Below are 15,600 nucleotides of genomic sequence, written 5' to 3'. Positions count from 1 at the left end.
TTGCTTAAGAAGAGCTGCATATAACTCTTCACTCCTTTGCCTTGAAGAGGTATAGTTCCTCCCCAGAACCTGAGCCAGAAAGTAGCTTGGTGAGAGGGCGACATGTAGCGGGTAGGGGGGGGGGATGATACACCAGAAATCCTGGTGTCAGATTCCAAAGAACCAGGGGCTCACCCACTCTACAGCCTATGCCTGAGTTCTTAGAAAAACCATACTAATGGTGTGGGTCTCTTGAGAAACCATGACCAAACCTATACTGCAAACTGTGGGATGTGTCTTGGGATCACAATTCAACTGCAGGGAAATCAATCCTGGCTACAGAGGCCTCCAAGGGAATATTGGACTGTGAACAGAAGAAACAATCAGCTGCTTTGAACAAGAAAAGGATTATCAGACATCTACTAGTCCCTGAAGAACCATAAACCCTTGACTTGTCAACTAGAAGTTGTATTAGGAATCAGTCTTATTGCTGTAACTAATGTTGATAACTAAGGGATAAGAATGTAAGGAGGGGTGTACTCCATTCCATACACTAGTCGCTCCTTCACTTGCTATTTGCTGTCAGATGGACAGCAACTTGTTCTTTAGTGAATTCTTGCAGGAGGAATCCCTGAAAAAAGTACGGAGAAGGTGGATAATTTAGTATTATAAAATGGAATAGAAAAAAGAGCCTCTCCAAGTAATTTCTATTACTCACTTGTCAGAAGCAATTTCACTTTATACCACCAGAAAAGTAAGATCCTAAATCATACTCCTTACTGAAAAGAAACAAAACAAGACAGGATTTGACAAGCTCCAATTTACTGCTACAGACCAGGAATTACAAATGTGTGGAGGGGCTATATTTCTTTATATACCCTCCCCTGGAACATCCTCAGTACACATGAATGTATGGATTTGATGCAAAGTCCATACATTCTTCAAGAGCCAAAGATGAACAAGTGTATTTCAAGAATATGTTAATGTGAATAAGATGAGTTTGTTAAATGGATGATGGTTTTGTCTATTTCGTTATTTCGTTTTTATTATTGCATAGATTAGCAGTCACTTGAATGACAAGGGCTGTTAATCTGTGGTTAATACAATGGAGTATAAATTATATTCAAATTCTAGACATTAGTAACTGCACATTAAGGCTCTGATTTTGCAAAGGAATCCATTATTCCACACAGAGTTCCATCAAAGCACAGAGTTGTAACATACATCAACAAGAACTGGGAAATTCAAAACATGGGCCTTATGTCTTATGTGTGCTTTTTAAATTTTCCCCTATAACTAAGTGTGGCTACATATGGTCTGGCCCTCCTGTTCTGAGCAAATAATTTTAAGCACACAGCTGGTGCACAGCAACTTATTAGAGTGATGCTTACAATGCAGGTAGAATGGCAACATAGCTCAGAAGTGACCTGCATGTGGTTGTGAGAGCCCATTTACTTGCATTAACTATAGAAGCACCTGGCTAGCAGACTTGGCACACTGCAACAAAAGGCTGCCAATGCTCTCTTCTATCTCTGAAAGCTATCTCTGGCTTGCAAAGAAGGACCAGTGATACAGTTATGGACATACTATACTTTTACTGCACTAAATATTTTTCCACTCAGCTTCTCAGGTTTTGCTTTGAAGACAGACTGGAGCAGATGTGGGCTAGGAAAGGAACGCATAGAACATGCACTTACCCACAGGGCAAATATGAAACTATCTCAGGAAGAAACTGGGCTATGGGAGGTCATAATGAGAAGGAAGGTCATGGGAAAATAACAATCTGGAGCAGAAATAAGGCATTCAAATAACAGAGGATGGACAGAGACGAGCAACAGGGAGCGTGCAGGGACACAAATAGAACCTGAGCAGGAAGCTATGGGTATTTGCAAAATGCTTTAATTCTATCTTTATCAGCAATTATACTAATAATTTACTGACAGTTAGAATAACTGCTTCATTAGTAATTTCATAATCAAATATTAAAGTGATTTTTATACAACTCGTCTTAGAGCTAACTTCAACGGAGTTTCTCCATATTTACACTGGAGTAGCCACGATCAAGAGTCTGATCTCAGTGTGCATGACAGGTATGTTTCCAAGAAAAATCTGAGCTCGCTGTTGAGTAATGTTGAAAAAGACAGGTGAGGTCTCTCACAGAAAGAACATGGAAGTTACAAAATAGATTTACAGTGCTCTCTCAATCTGGACAAAGATGTACCAATGGCAGTTCCAATCACAAGTAAGAGTCTCTCTTTACTGCAGGGGTGGGCAAAACACAGCCCGCAGGCTGGATCTGGCTTAGCAGGCAGTTTCATCTGACCCACGGGCACCCACGAATTAATTGTACCCTACCCAGCCTGCATGCTTCACTCCCACCTTCCTGTGTGGGAGGGCCCCAGCCAGCATGCACAGCTTCCCAGCGAGACTACTGCTGCTGCAGCCACCAGGGGACCTGCTTGGTTTCCCTGGCCTCCAGTGGCTCCCCCTGTGTCCCTCCTACAGCTCTTACTCCAGGCACCAGGTAGGGAAGCTGCAGCTGGGAGGAAACATGGAGCATGGGGTTGGTGAGAGCAAAGAGCCCAGGGCCTGTGCCCAGTGGGGTGACAGGAGCGTGGAGCTCAGGTGAGCAGGGTGTGTGTGTGTGTGTGTGGGGGGGGGGGGGTTGTGAGGGAGTGTGCTCTCCCCCAAAAGTTCCCCCCCTGCCGTCGGTGGCAGCAGGAAGTAGACCCTCAGGGTGCTCATGGCCCACGCAGGCGCAGCTGCTTGGCGATGCACAGCTCCACCTACTTCCAGAAGCTGCATGTGGCAGCAAGGAGTGAAGCCAGGATGACCCGCCTCTATCATGTGGGGCTCACATGCATCTCCGGGGACTCGCACGCCACAGAGGGGAAGCCCCATGCAATGGAGCCAGCTGCCTTCCCTGCTCCTTGCCACCATGTGCAGCTCATGGGACTCTGCTGGAAAGCAGGGAGTGGGGCTCTCCACCATTTCCACTGGCATGCCGTGAGCGGCATGTGGCAAGAGGAAGTAGGAAAGGCAACCGGTTTCATCACGTGGGGCTTCCCCCCCTGGTGTGCAAGTCCCTGGAGTTGTATGTAAGCCCGGTGCAATAGAGGCTGGCCGGCCTGGCTCAGCTCCTTGCTGCCATGTACAGCTCACAGAACTAGCTAAAGCCATGTGTTGCCAGGTGGCTGCATCTGTGCAGGGCATAAGGACCTGGAGGGTCTGCTGCCTGCTGCTGCCACCAGCATCAGGAGCTGTGTGCCATGTGGGGAGTCCCCACACTCCCCACCCTCAAACCCCACAAACCCCAAACATACCCATTCCCTGCCCACCCCCCCGACAACCCTCCAACATGTACACACACTGACCCCCAACATAACCTACCCCCTCACACAACCACACCCCCTCACAAACCTCAAACACACACCCACACACACCCTCCCCCCCATACACACCTTCACCTCCCCCAACCACACCCCACACACAATACATAGGAGTAAGACTATTTTTGACCTATTTTGCAATCATCTCTATATAGACTATACAAACACATATAAATCAGGACAAAATATTTTTAAAAATAGTATTAAAATACATTATACTAGGTATTTCACTTTCAGTATACAATTTGGTTTTTTTCTGGTTCCAAGATGACACCCCCCAACCCCCAAAGGAGTTCTTCCAGGGGCAAGGGGAGGGACTTCTGATGGCAAATGTCAGGGGTTAGAGGGCGGGACTTCTGATTACAAAATGGCAACCCCGGGGCAGGGCACCTATCAAGGGGTGGGGTTACCATTCCAGCCCTCGACAGTTCACCAAAACTCATTAAGCAGCTCCCCAACCGAAATAAGTGCCCACCCCTGCTTTACTGAGACTAACACTTGGCCCAAGGCAAGACATAGCTTTGTGGGACTATTCTGCATTAAAAAGGCTTGCCTTCCATGTTTGGAGTAGGCTTACCATTTTCTCTGCTACTAACCATCATTTCTGAAATCCAGAATGATTTGGTTTGTTATCAAGACCTTGAGCAGTCAGCCAACTAAGGTAATACATTTCCTTGTGGGAATCACTAACTTGTTCTTTAACCTGTCATTTCTCTCTTCCAGCTGCTACCTGCACTGTTTGGCTCCCACATGGTCTGTGACATCATTGTTTCAAACCTGATTGTTTGACACAGCAAACTTGAAACCTCTGGCTTGTAAATAAGAGGCAGTTCCAGAGCAATGGTATAAAAAAGCAGCTCATGCACAAAAGGCCCATTAGCAAGAGACATTTGAAAAGTACTTACCTTTATCTCAAACTCATAGTGCTCATCCTTTCCCTGCCCACAAAGGACATAGCGTGGAATACTAATTTTAATTGGGTCCTTCAGGTCCTCTGGATTTGCTCCCAGAGAGCGACAGACCATCCGCTATCAAGTGAATATCAATTAAAGAGAACAAAGGAAAATCAGATCAATACATAAAAAATACCTCAGCTGGCCAGAAATGTGAAAGCACTCTTAGACGCTAAACAAACATAAAGGAAGTAAAGGTTGCTTATGAAAATAAAGAAATAATTCTTTGAGAGCAAAACTGTAATCTTCATGAAAGCAAACCTGTGCATTACTTTTGGACATGCATGAAAATGGAGGTAAAATGTCCTCAAAATATTATATATTCTTTGAAGCAGGGGTGGGCAAATGTTTAGGGGAGAGTGCTACTTAAGGACTTTTGGTGAGCTGTTGTGGGCTGGGGCCAGGACTGCAGGGTGGTGACAGTGAGGGGATGGGGTCCAGGACAGAGCCACAATACATGCTCCGCATGTCCGTGATGGGTGTTGGTTCCACGGGCAGAGGCCGGCCATTGCCCATGGAATCGAAACCTGTCACAGGGAAAAGAGGGAACAGATTATAGCTCTTCCAGGGGCCCCAACTCTGCAGTGTCCTGTGATCCTGGCCCTGCCCTGCTCCCACCCTCACCCACTTCTCCTGCTCCTGGATGCCATTCCCTGACCACCCAGGGCCCGGTCTCATGTCTGGGGGCAGCGGCGTTGGCTGTACACACCATGGCTCAGGCTGCACCCTGCACCTGGGCTAGGCAAGGCCAAGGGCCTGAGGAACCTGCTGAGAACCAGACAGAATCACTTGGCAGGACAGATCCGGCCTATGGGCCATATTTTGCCCACCCCTACTATGAAGGCATTTGCAGCTTCAATAGAAAGCATGAAACTGTTTTCAACTTCTCTGAAAATATATCATATATAAATTTATGCATCAGACCTTTACAGCTAAAATTAAAAGATTTCTTTTATTTTAACAGCAGACCTGTTTACAGACATTATGCAGAGCTTGTGGAAATCTAAAACATCAAAAAAATCTGAAAAGATGTTTGATGTTTAAAGTGTTTATAATTTAATAACATACAGATAACACTTTAATGCACTGCCAAAACAGCTTTCTAGCATTTCCTTTAAGCGTCATTTGATTAATAAAAAACTCAAATATGACAAATGTTCATGTTTGGGACAACAAGCTGCTGTAGATTATAGACTTCTATGCAAAGTTGTTTGTAATGAGAATATTTCTTTCACTGCAAGACATATACGATCTCCAATTGTAACCAACATCTTATTTCCAACATTATGTCAAAAACTAAAACAATGTTGTAGCTGAGTAGCTCCATGTTTTGCAATCTAAAAGTATCCAAAAAAGTGTCACGCTAATTTGTAATGAATACAGACACTTGGTTTATTAAGTTTGTCATTGTCTTAGTTGAAAGTGTTTGGTCTTAAAGGCTTGGTTAACTGTATTTTTATTCAAAAAAATAGCGCTGGGAAAAAGAGAACTGAAATATAGATTAAAAAACCTAACTTTATTTTTTTTGTCACTTTATACATTTGTATGGAATGAAGTTACAAAAGGACAAATTATATTTACATTCCAAATGATCAATGATCTTCAAAGCCTTACTGACAATTGTATGAGACTAGATGCAACTGTATTGTGTGTACTCTACTCCAGATCAAACCAAAAAACTATCTAGGGATCTAATTTCGGTGAAAATACTAAAAACACAGTAGAAACTGTTGCCGTTTCTCATTAAATATTGAAACCTGACTTTTTTTTGAAGCATGATAAATTTTCATTGAAAAAATCCCCAATATAATTATATCTCTGCATTTATATATAAACTGTTTAAAGACAAAGCTATCTTTTTATTTTAGTAGATGGAATTGGTATTCATGAGAAGTGCCAGATTGACAACCAGGAAAACCTAAGTTAAAAAGACAGGTAGGTGCAATATATTGTCAGCTAAGAGCTTTATCCCTGACCAGCACCAACTACATCAAAGGGCAAGCATTGTTCAACCTTCAGCTCAGTGATTTCTTGGTTTTTGCATTGCAATTGCTTATTGGCTACTTGCTTGCTTCAGGTTGACAATGTTATTTATGTTGTACATTTTCCTCTAATAGGAAATGAACAGAGACTATGAACTTTTTTCATTTAGGCTTCTTTTTATATAATCTGTCCATAGATAACTTTGGTTACTACCAGTTTTGTTTAACTAGTGGCCATCTTGAAAGTATCTTTACTAGTCTCAACCCCAATTTTTCTTACTATTACCTTTAAGAAGATAACTGTTCATCAAGTAGATTTTCAACACAAAAGTGAGTTTTCAACTAAATGAAAAATATATTTCTATAAAGTATTTGCTTTCGTTAAACCAATAGTTTTTATTTAATAGCCAAAATATATTTTGTGATTTTTGGTTGTCACAAACAAAAAAACCCCCCAAACCTAAATTTTTTTTTCAATGAAAACTTGAGTTTTACCATCAGAAAAAAGTTCCCCTCTCAACTGATAAGAATTAATATAATTTCTGAGAGGAAGAGCTGTTTATTTCCCTGATCGTGATACTGAAGTTTAATCTAGCAACAAAATACTACCACAAAAGCCACTCTCACAAATTGATTTTATTGTCACTCAGCTTCCTAGAAAAATGTTACTACTAAGATGTTAACAGTTTAGAGAAAAATATAATCTAAAAAATACTGTAAAGTATTGAACAAAAAATGCCCTGAGAGAGTTAATAGCACCTTTACAACTGCAAACCTGTATTATTTTAAACATAAAAGTGAAATATAAAGATACTTTAACAAAGAAAAACTTTTTCATAAAACTGTAGGATTTGTTACCTTTACAGACAAAAATACAGAAATTCTGTGATGCATTGGAATTAACAGATGTATATTCAATATTTTTGCATAATCTGAAAACCATTATATGTAGTCATAATCAGTCTTCATTAAGATAGCTCTCACAATTACTATCATATACTCAATACTGTTAACTTCCAATGAGGCTCACTAGAAATATCTTCATAGTCTCAGTAAATTGGTTATAGTGATTATATATGTAATTGAAATGCCACTGTGCTGTATTGAGAAAGCCCAGAAAAATACAATGCACCCCCATCTCCCAGGAAAGAAAACCACCCAAAAACAAACCCCGCCCCCACCATTTTGAGTACTGTAACTTTTCCCATGGCATTTTAAAAAAATATACTGATTTTTGTTCAAACAAGTAAAGAGGGATTTTTCCCCTTGTTGATTTGGAATTTCTTGGTGAGAGTTAGGGGTTTACTGAAGACTTGCTCAAACTATTCCTACCTTCTTCATCTTAAACCATCCTATTCCATTCTGGCTTTGACATCACCATACAAAGTTGTTTTTTTTAAATTTGAGTTAATAACATTTTCATGCTTTAACAGTTAGGACAAACCAAAGGGATGTATGTTTGTATTAATATAGAGATTACAGGTTAACTTCTATGGCTAGGGACAGACATTATACATAAACCAGTTTAAGTGATCAGAAACTGGTTTAAACCTGTAACAGAACAGATGTTCAGTGCACATAAACCAGACTGAAAGTGGTTGAAACCAGCTTGAGATAAACCTGGTTGAATGTAGTATCACACTTATCTGATCTGGTTCAAACTGGTTTATGCAATGTCTGCCCCAGACTCCTTGCTGGCTTAAGATAAACCAGACACCCCCAGCATCCCAGCATGCTTTCTGGGCTGGGTGGGACTCTCTGCTCCACAGCAGGGTTGGCCCCTCCCCTCTGCTCCCTTGCTGCAGCTCCAGAGACTGTGGGCTGCTTTCCCTCCCCACTCCCTGCTAAGCAGGAATTCCCTGCTTCCCTCTGTCTTGTTGAGGAGGTGTCTGTGTATTAGTTAGCAGACCTCATGCTGGCTGTGGTCTGTGCTGAATTAACAGGCAGAATCAACAAGTAGCTGGTAATGTCCCTCTGTTGTTTTCTTAATTGAATGAGAAACATTGTTGTCAATTCCCTACTGGGCTAAACAGAGCCCCTGCTGAAGCCTGGCCACGCCCCCCTCAGCTCCATGCTGTGGAAGTAAGGGGGGGAGGGTTGTTTTAGCACCCCCTGGCTTCTACCCTGAGCCACTGCAGGTATGTGCTTGAATTTCTGGGATGTCCGTCCGGTTACAGAACAGATTTAGCCTAGCCAGGTTAGACTAACCTAAAAAGATTGAATCAATTCAGGCTTTTTGAATGTCTGCCCCTAGCCTATAAGCCAGTGCACCAGAGCTGGCAATATGTTTTTAGACTTCAGAATTTCAGATTAGTTACCTGTTACTTTTGCCAAGGGCAGACAGCATTTTTAACTCAATGGAGTTCATGCTCATATTCCAGGAAATATTACCAATCCAAAGACATACACAGGAAGAAATAAAATTGGGGAAGAAGGTAAAGCTGTTGTACACTAAGAATATCTGATATCTGGAAGAGATGCAAGGGGAAGATATTAAGAAACAGGACTGCTTATGGATTAGTGAAGTTCTCATGCAACTTTTAAATCATTCTGCTAATGCTTGGTGTGTGATCTTAAAAGGAAGAGGCAAGAAGTAATTTAGAGCCGCAAAACATCAGAAACAGGGTCATGCTGCAAGTGCCCAAAAGATAACAGGATTCTCTGTAGACTTTCAAGCTAGACATCTGGCACATCTCATGGGGAGTCATCATCAAGGGCCAACTTATTCTGTTCTTGTTTGGAAGGGCTAAGGCAATGCTTCTAATTTCCCAGGTTGCTGACATATTAAATATGCCACATTAAAAATGTGAGGATCATATACAAAAGTCACATTTTATGAAACTGTTTTATCTTATATGCTATCATGGTTACTGTAGCATGACCACTACTCAGAGCACAAATTAAAAGCCTGCATCCATTACAAAACTCAAATATATTTGCATCTTACCTTCCTCTGCTTTCAAATCATATTTTCTTCATGTTAACATGCAAAGAAAAACCATGATTTATTACAAGAGGGTAAATTTAACTATTGAGACTAAAAATGATCTGCATATTTCCCCTTCTTAGAAGAGGGAGAGGAGCGGCATATCTGCATATTTCTCAGCAAACTAATGTCCTCTCTACATGTTACATTTGTGCTCTGATTAGCGCCTTAATTGCAGCATAAATGGGGAAGGAGCTACATGTACACACAATTTACGGCACCATAAATGACGAAACAAGCCATAAAAATGTTCCACATATAATATAGAACATTTTTATGGCTGGCTTGTATGGCATCTTAAACTGAATATATAGCTGGGGACTTTAAACTCTGCACCCAACATCTCTAACAGGAGGCCCAACTGTTAGAACTGGGTATCAGATCCCATTCATGCCATTAAATGATTGTGTACTGGGGTTTACAAGGTTTGCAAATAAACAGCCTACTTTTCAAGTCTGCTCTGGCTTCTTTGGATTGTTTCAGTGCTGAAAAAAAAGAGAATCTGCCTAATCATCTCATTCAGTGTCATAAAACTATTATGCCAACCTGTGTCTGGACCTAAAATAGTAGCCTATTCACAGAAGAAAGGGTTTATTGCAAGAGTAAAACCAAACTTCAGCAATCCATAGATGTTCTTGGGATCTAGATATAACTTAAAACAATCCTAAATTACATGGAGGATTAGGTAGGCTCCCTGGATCAAAAGAAGAAAACAGACATCTTACAGCTACTGTAGGCCCCATTTGCTAGCTCAGCCTAACATGAATAGCTGCAAGTGAAAATCTAATCCCTAAACTTGTCAAATCAACTTGAGAAAAATAGACTTCAATCAAATTTCAATTAGAATATTCTATCAAAATTCATTTTATTAAAACATGCCTAACCAACTCTAATCAATATTTTCTCCCTCTACAATGGATTACTGAATTTAAATTCTAGTTTTTCACCCATGAAAATATTTTCTAGAGCATCAAGCTTATCATTTAATAAATGAAAAGGTTCATTCCAAATACAGTTTGATTCTTTTTTGTGGTAGGCTGGAATTATCATCATATTTAATACAACTGGCTGCATTAGTAAAGGAATTAAAGTGACCAGAGATCTGGCAATGTATATCTCTGTACTGAAAATTAGCAGGAGGGCCTGACCAAGTTTCAGGGATTGCACATATAAAGATAAGACAATGGGTTATGATGACGTGGAAACTAAAACACTGAAGGGAGATTACTCCAAAATTAGTCTAGAGATTGATATTTTAAATATTTTCATTAGTAATGTTGGCATAAATAGAAGCAATAGTGAAATTGATAATACAAAATTAGGAAGCAATAGCAATGAAAGCGGATCAGAATATCATATAGAAAGAACTGGATAACTTTAAGGACTGTAATAAAATAATAAAGATGGGTTAAGCCTAAGAGTACAAATACAGTCATGAATCTTGGCACTATAGGAATTTCTGATGCAAACTGATAGGCTCAGCAAGTAAAAATGAGAGAGCAGGAAAAAGATACATGTGCAAGTCAACCAAAGCATGGTTATGAGATACCTTTTGTGATCTAACTGTGAAAAAGACAAGTGATATCTTAGAATTTTGAAGTCAATGTATTTCCAATAGAGATAGGAAACTACCAATGCCATTATCAAGGCACCAGGAAGATCTTATCCAGTTTACTTTGTTCCATTCTTGTCACCAATGTTAAAAAAAATAAATAAAAATAAGGAGAAATTCAAACTGGGCAGGTAAGTTGAGCAGCTACTAAAATGTTTGAGGGGATGGAAAGCCTGTTTTACAAGAAGGTACTACAAGAGCATTTCTTGTTAGCCCTAACAAAATGAAGGCTGAGAGGGAACATGGCTGATTTCTTTAAATACAATTGAGGATAAAGAAGTAAAAGAAATGGAAGAACTAATCACATTAAAGAATAACACTGGTACAAAAACAAATGGGTTTAAACTAGCCATGGATAAATTTAGGCTGGAAATTCGAAGAAGGTTTCTAATCATCCAAGAACTGAGGTTCTGAAATAGATTTCCAAAAGCAGTAGTGCAAGCAAACGTAAGGAATGGTTTGGTAGTGTTAGAAATATGAATATATTAAGTAGCTGCTTGTAATAGCAGGAGACTCATCTTCATAACTCAGGAGGTCATTTCCTGTAGCCTATGAATTACAAAGCATTCATAATGTGATAAAACCTTTTAGCCAAAGATCTAATGAAACTCTAAAGTAGTAGTACAGAGTTTTATGAAGCCATCCGAGTTCTCTCAACTAAGCTACAAAAATCCCCCCAAAACCCCAAACAAACCCAAGTATTACAATTTATAACATACATAACAGAGTTACAGGTTGTATCTGTTTATTTTCTGTAAGTTTATAATCTTGAACATGTACTACACCCTTATGAAATAAGTGCCTTCCATGAATTACATTCAAGTACTGTTATGGGATTGCACAGAGTCTTTTAACTTTTCAGAATTACAATTTTTATTTTCCTATAGAAAACATGGTGCCTGAACTGAGTGCAGAATAAGTACAGGAAAATACCCATGAAATTAGGTAGGTCCCCATACCACTTAGCATGAGAATACTTTAAAAATACTTTAAAATGAGGTTTCATGCAGCAAAGCAAGCACTATTAAGATTAATGAGGAAAACATGTTACCAATCAATAACTAGCATTTTAAAAGGGCCTACTTGACCACTAAATAAGCCAAGAATTAACTCAAAGTTCAGGCAATCTTCAGATTTCCAGCCTTATTATTTTTAGAATTTATTTGTATAAATGCACACCAATACCCTTGCTATCCTTAACCGGATAAAATGTCACATACTCTAGGATAATGATGCTCCCAAACCCATAAACAAAATTAGTGGGGATGAGGCATCTACATTTTGCATCTGAGCCAATAAACACACTGAATGGATGAGCACCATGGAATCCAGATATACAATGTATTCAAGGAATCAAAAAAAGAACTATTGAAGTAGGTAGTAATTGATTAAAGGTAGACAAGATGTCATCTAAAACAGCTGGCATAGCTAGGACAGGAGATGGAGGAGATCAGAATGAGTGGCAGAGGAAGCATTAATGTAGCTAACCGGGGGTGATCAGGAAGTAGCCCCTGGCACCCACTTCAGAGCAGCACAGAAAGAGCAGCTGTGGCAGCTGCCACTGACCCAGGCATCGTTGCTACCCAGGAGAAAAGGAAGAAAGCATTAGCCTATGAATGCGCTTATCCATTCAGCACGTGAAATATGAACATTTTATAAATTCTTTGTTTTTTCAAAAAGTATATTACAGACCTACACAAAGCAAACAATCAACTGCTACTAGGCGAAATACACAGGAGCCCTGTCATATCATCTTACATACACTTTTTATCATTATTTATTATTTATTCATTACTATTAGATAAGCAAAAGTGCTTTATTTAAATCCATTAGCCTGTACTTTTGTACTATCCAAAGTGCATTTGGAGTTCAACGCCCAGTCAAATACATAATTAACCCAATGGCGTCTTCATCTGAACTAAAAGTTAATTTCCAGATTTCTGATGGAACCTGTGAACCCTCTTGAAAAAATGGTAGTGTAACTGTTAGTGGGGTGTGTGTCTCTTTTAGGTGTGGTTTAGAAAAACTGCTTGCTGAATCAGATCCAACCTTTTTGTGTTTAGAAAAGACAAGCTCAATTTTTGTTAAATCCTCTTTATCTAGGATAGTTATACACCGGAGCTCTTTCAAAGAGTACACCTGAATTTCGCTAAACTGTGAGTTTGGAGGTGAAGTACGCAAAAAACTAGGAATAGGGTAAAACACACTGTCTTCCTTTATGAGTCCTATATGAGTAGGTGTGAGAACAAGTGATCTATAGGCTATTTCTTTAGAACAGTCTATTTTCACTGTGGTATAGAGCAGTACACAAATATCTCCTAAAGGGGGTTTATTGTTTTCCATATTTTCATGGAGTAAATAGACTAGATCAGCTAGCATAGTCCCAAATTGGCAGGACAACCGTAGGCCACACGAAAAGAGTATGTCTGTGACTTCACACGTCCAGTCTAGTGAAAGCTGCAACAAATCCTCTTTCAGCAGCTTGTGATTTAAATAATCAGGGTTGTCTGACATGGAAATCAAAATATTCAGTACGTCACGGCATATCCTCTGAGTGAGGTGCTTGTTATAAGTAAATATCGTGAGTAAATTATCTTCAGTAGAACACAGAAGCCTGATACTCTGTCCAGCAAAACCAACTTGAATCTCCCTTATCATGGCAATTGGGATGTTATGAAAAATTGCCAGTGAATCCTGGCAATAGTCTTGCTGGTTTACTGAAACAACAGCAGCGTACAGAGTGGAACTGAACAAAAGCAAACATGCAGGCACAGGATCAGGATGTTTGCAATTGCCAACAGCAAGCCAGTATATGCCTTTTAATTCCGCCATACTGACACAAATTTGGGGTAAGGCACAGATCACATGATCCACCTGTCTTTCCAGAGAACCAGCTTGAAGCTTCAGTAATTCCTCTGGAAAGTCAACAATTGTTTGCCTTAATACAAGAGTGTTTTCCGGTACTTCATTTTTAAACACCTTAACTGAGCCTTCAGATGCATCTTTTGTGTTTATGTTTAAGACTCTGGGGAAAACACACATCTTTGTATCCTTAGCTTCTGGGACATTTTCTGGCTCAGTGGTGTCATCACTATAAGCTTTGGCCTGCACAGTAGAGAGACACTTTGCTTGCTTTAAATCTGATTTGAAGGGCACATCTACCTGTAACTTTTTCATAAATGGCAAATTTTTAAGCAAAGTTATTATTTGTGTGCATCTCTCACTTTTTTCAAACTGAATGCTCATTTCTTTTATTTGGTTAATAAGCTGAGTACTCCTGTGCAGTTGATTACTAGCATCTTTGTAAAGACCAGAAAGTTTGCTGAAAAGGTATCCAAAACCATAGCTCTGTTCTGATCTTGTATCAGAATATGCTGCCTTTGATTTGGTGGCAATTATTGTGTTAATATCTAGGTCTTTATCCACTTGCAGATGAGAAACATAGGACTCATCTTGCATTGCCAGGTGCATTGTGTTAAATAAAATGTTCTCTTTGACAGCTACTTCAGAAAGTATATTGGACTGAGGCAGATTAAAGCTAGACAGGCTGTTAGAACTAGCTTTCTCATTAGCACAGGCTAAAGGTTGTAAGGCACACATATGTTGCAAGTAGGAATAATCAAATTCAGCCTTTGAGCTGTCTTGGTCCTTAGAAGAAAACTCTGCATGTTCAACATTCTTGAGATTTGTCATTTTAGGCTGTAAATGTTCCATGTTGACTATGTCTTGATTTTGCACAGAAGCATGTGTTAGGTTTTGAGAATTAATGTTCACCCTATTATAAATACTATTATTGTTACTGGGATTCACTTCGTATTCACTACCAAACTGGCAGGAAAAGCTTTCCTGTTCTAAATCGTTCTTTTCATTCCAAATTCTTGCTTGTGATGTGAAAGGGAAAAAGATTCTTTTAGTAACAGAAAATAAATTCCACATCTCTAAACAGTCATCCTGTTTTTTGAGATCTGTCCTTGATTTTTCTCCAGTTGAATTAGAACCACTGGCGTCATCTTGAGAAATAACCGGGAGGCTACAATGTAGCTGCCAAGGTTGTCTTTTCTGTTTAAAGCGTTAAAAGAAAAAAAACAGAAGAGCTTGCTTTTTTTAAAAACAAAAACCGAAAAACAGAAAACAATTGATTTGAACTTTTGTTAAATTCATTTTTAATTTTGGTAAAGTTTGTGCATTCAGAGTATATTAGAATTGAGAGACAAAAGCTGATTAAGTTGATTTGAGATCTGATTCAGGAATATTCACCCTCTTTACCCACACCTTTTTTTTCTATTTTTATTTATTTATTTTTTTTTACAGTATCCATTTCACTTCTGTAACAATACTAGATTTCCTCAAGAGACGTAGGGAATTCAGGGAATACAAAAATCTGTATCATTTTTATATTCAGGGAATATAAAAATAATACATATATATACATATACACACACACACACACACACACACACACATCCATAGATACATATGCGTGTGTCTGTGTGTGTAATTTTTGTAAGCTGGAACAGATTATGAATCATGAGCTTCTAAAGCACGGAGGTTGGCGTGGAAGGAAGAGGAAAACGTAGTTTGCCAAATAAAACATTGTGTTCCTAAAACATTTGGTTTAGAAATACTTTTAGATTGTCTAAAATTAGCCCGTCAGAATATAATCATGTATACTACTTCTGCAAATATAATTCTGATAGTA

The 15,600-nt window shown here is 39.3% G+C and overlaps 1 protein-coding gene across 10 annotated transcripts in view; it reads right to left on the bottom strand.

Moving 5' to 3' along the window:
- Positions 1–15,600, bottom strand: part of KIF16B (kinesin family member 16B) — a 263,016-nt gene that overhangs the window by 79,516 nt on the left and 167,900 nt on the right. For 6 of the 10 annotated variants that reach the window (XM_019500769.2, XM_019500766.2, XM_019500768.2 and 3 more), the window contains one exon: positions 4,274–4,396. The exons of 1 other annotated variant lie outside the window; for it this stretch is intronic. In XM_019500769.2, the coding sequence (XP_019356314.1) occupies positions 4,274–4,396 (123 nt within the window). Of the gene's footprint in view, positions 1–4,273; positions 4,397–11,629; positions 14,961–15,600 lie in introns of those variants that run through there. 3 more of the 10 variants (XM_019500765.2, XM_019500764.2, XM_014595029.3) reach the window with 1 other exon arrangement.

The sequence above is a fragment of the Alligator mississippiensis genome, chromosome 1 (genome assembly GCF_030867095.1).
Source record: "Alligator mississippiensis isolate rAllMis1 chromosome 1, rAllMis1, whole genome shotgun sequence".
NCBI classification, from domain to species: Eukaryota; Metazoa; Chordata; order Crocodylia; family Alligatoridae; genus Alligator; species Alligator mississippiensis.
The sequence above is the reverse complement of the archived record's forward strand: the minus strand, read 5'-3'. Positions and strand labels throughout refer to the sequence as shown.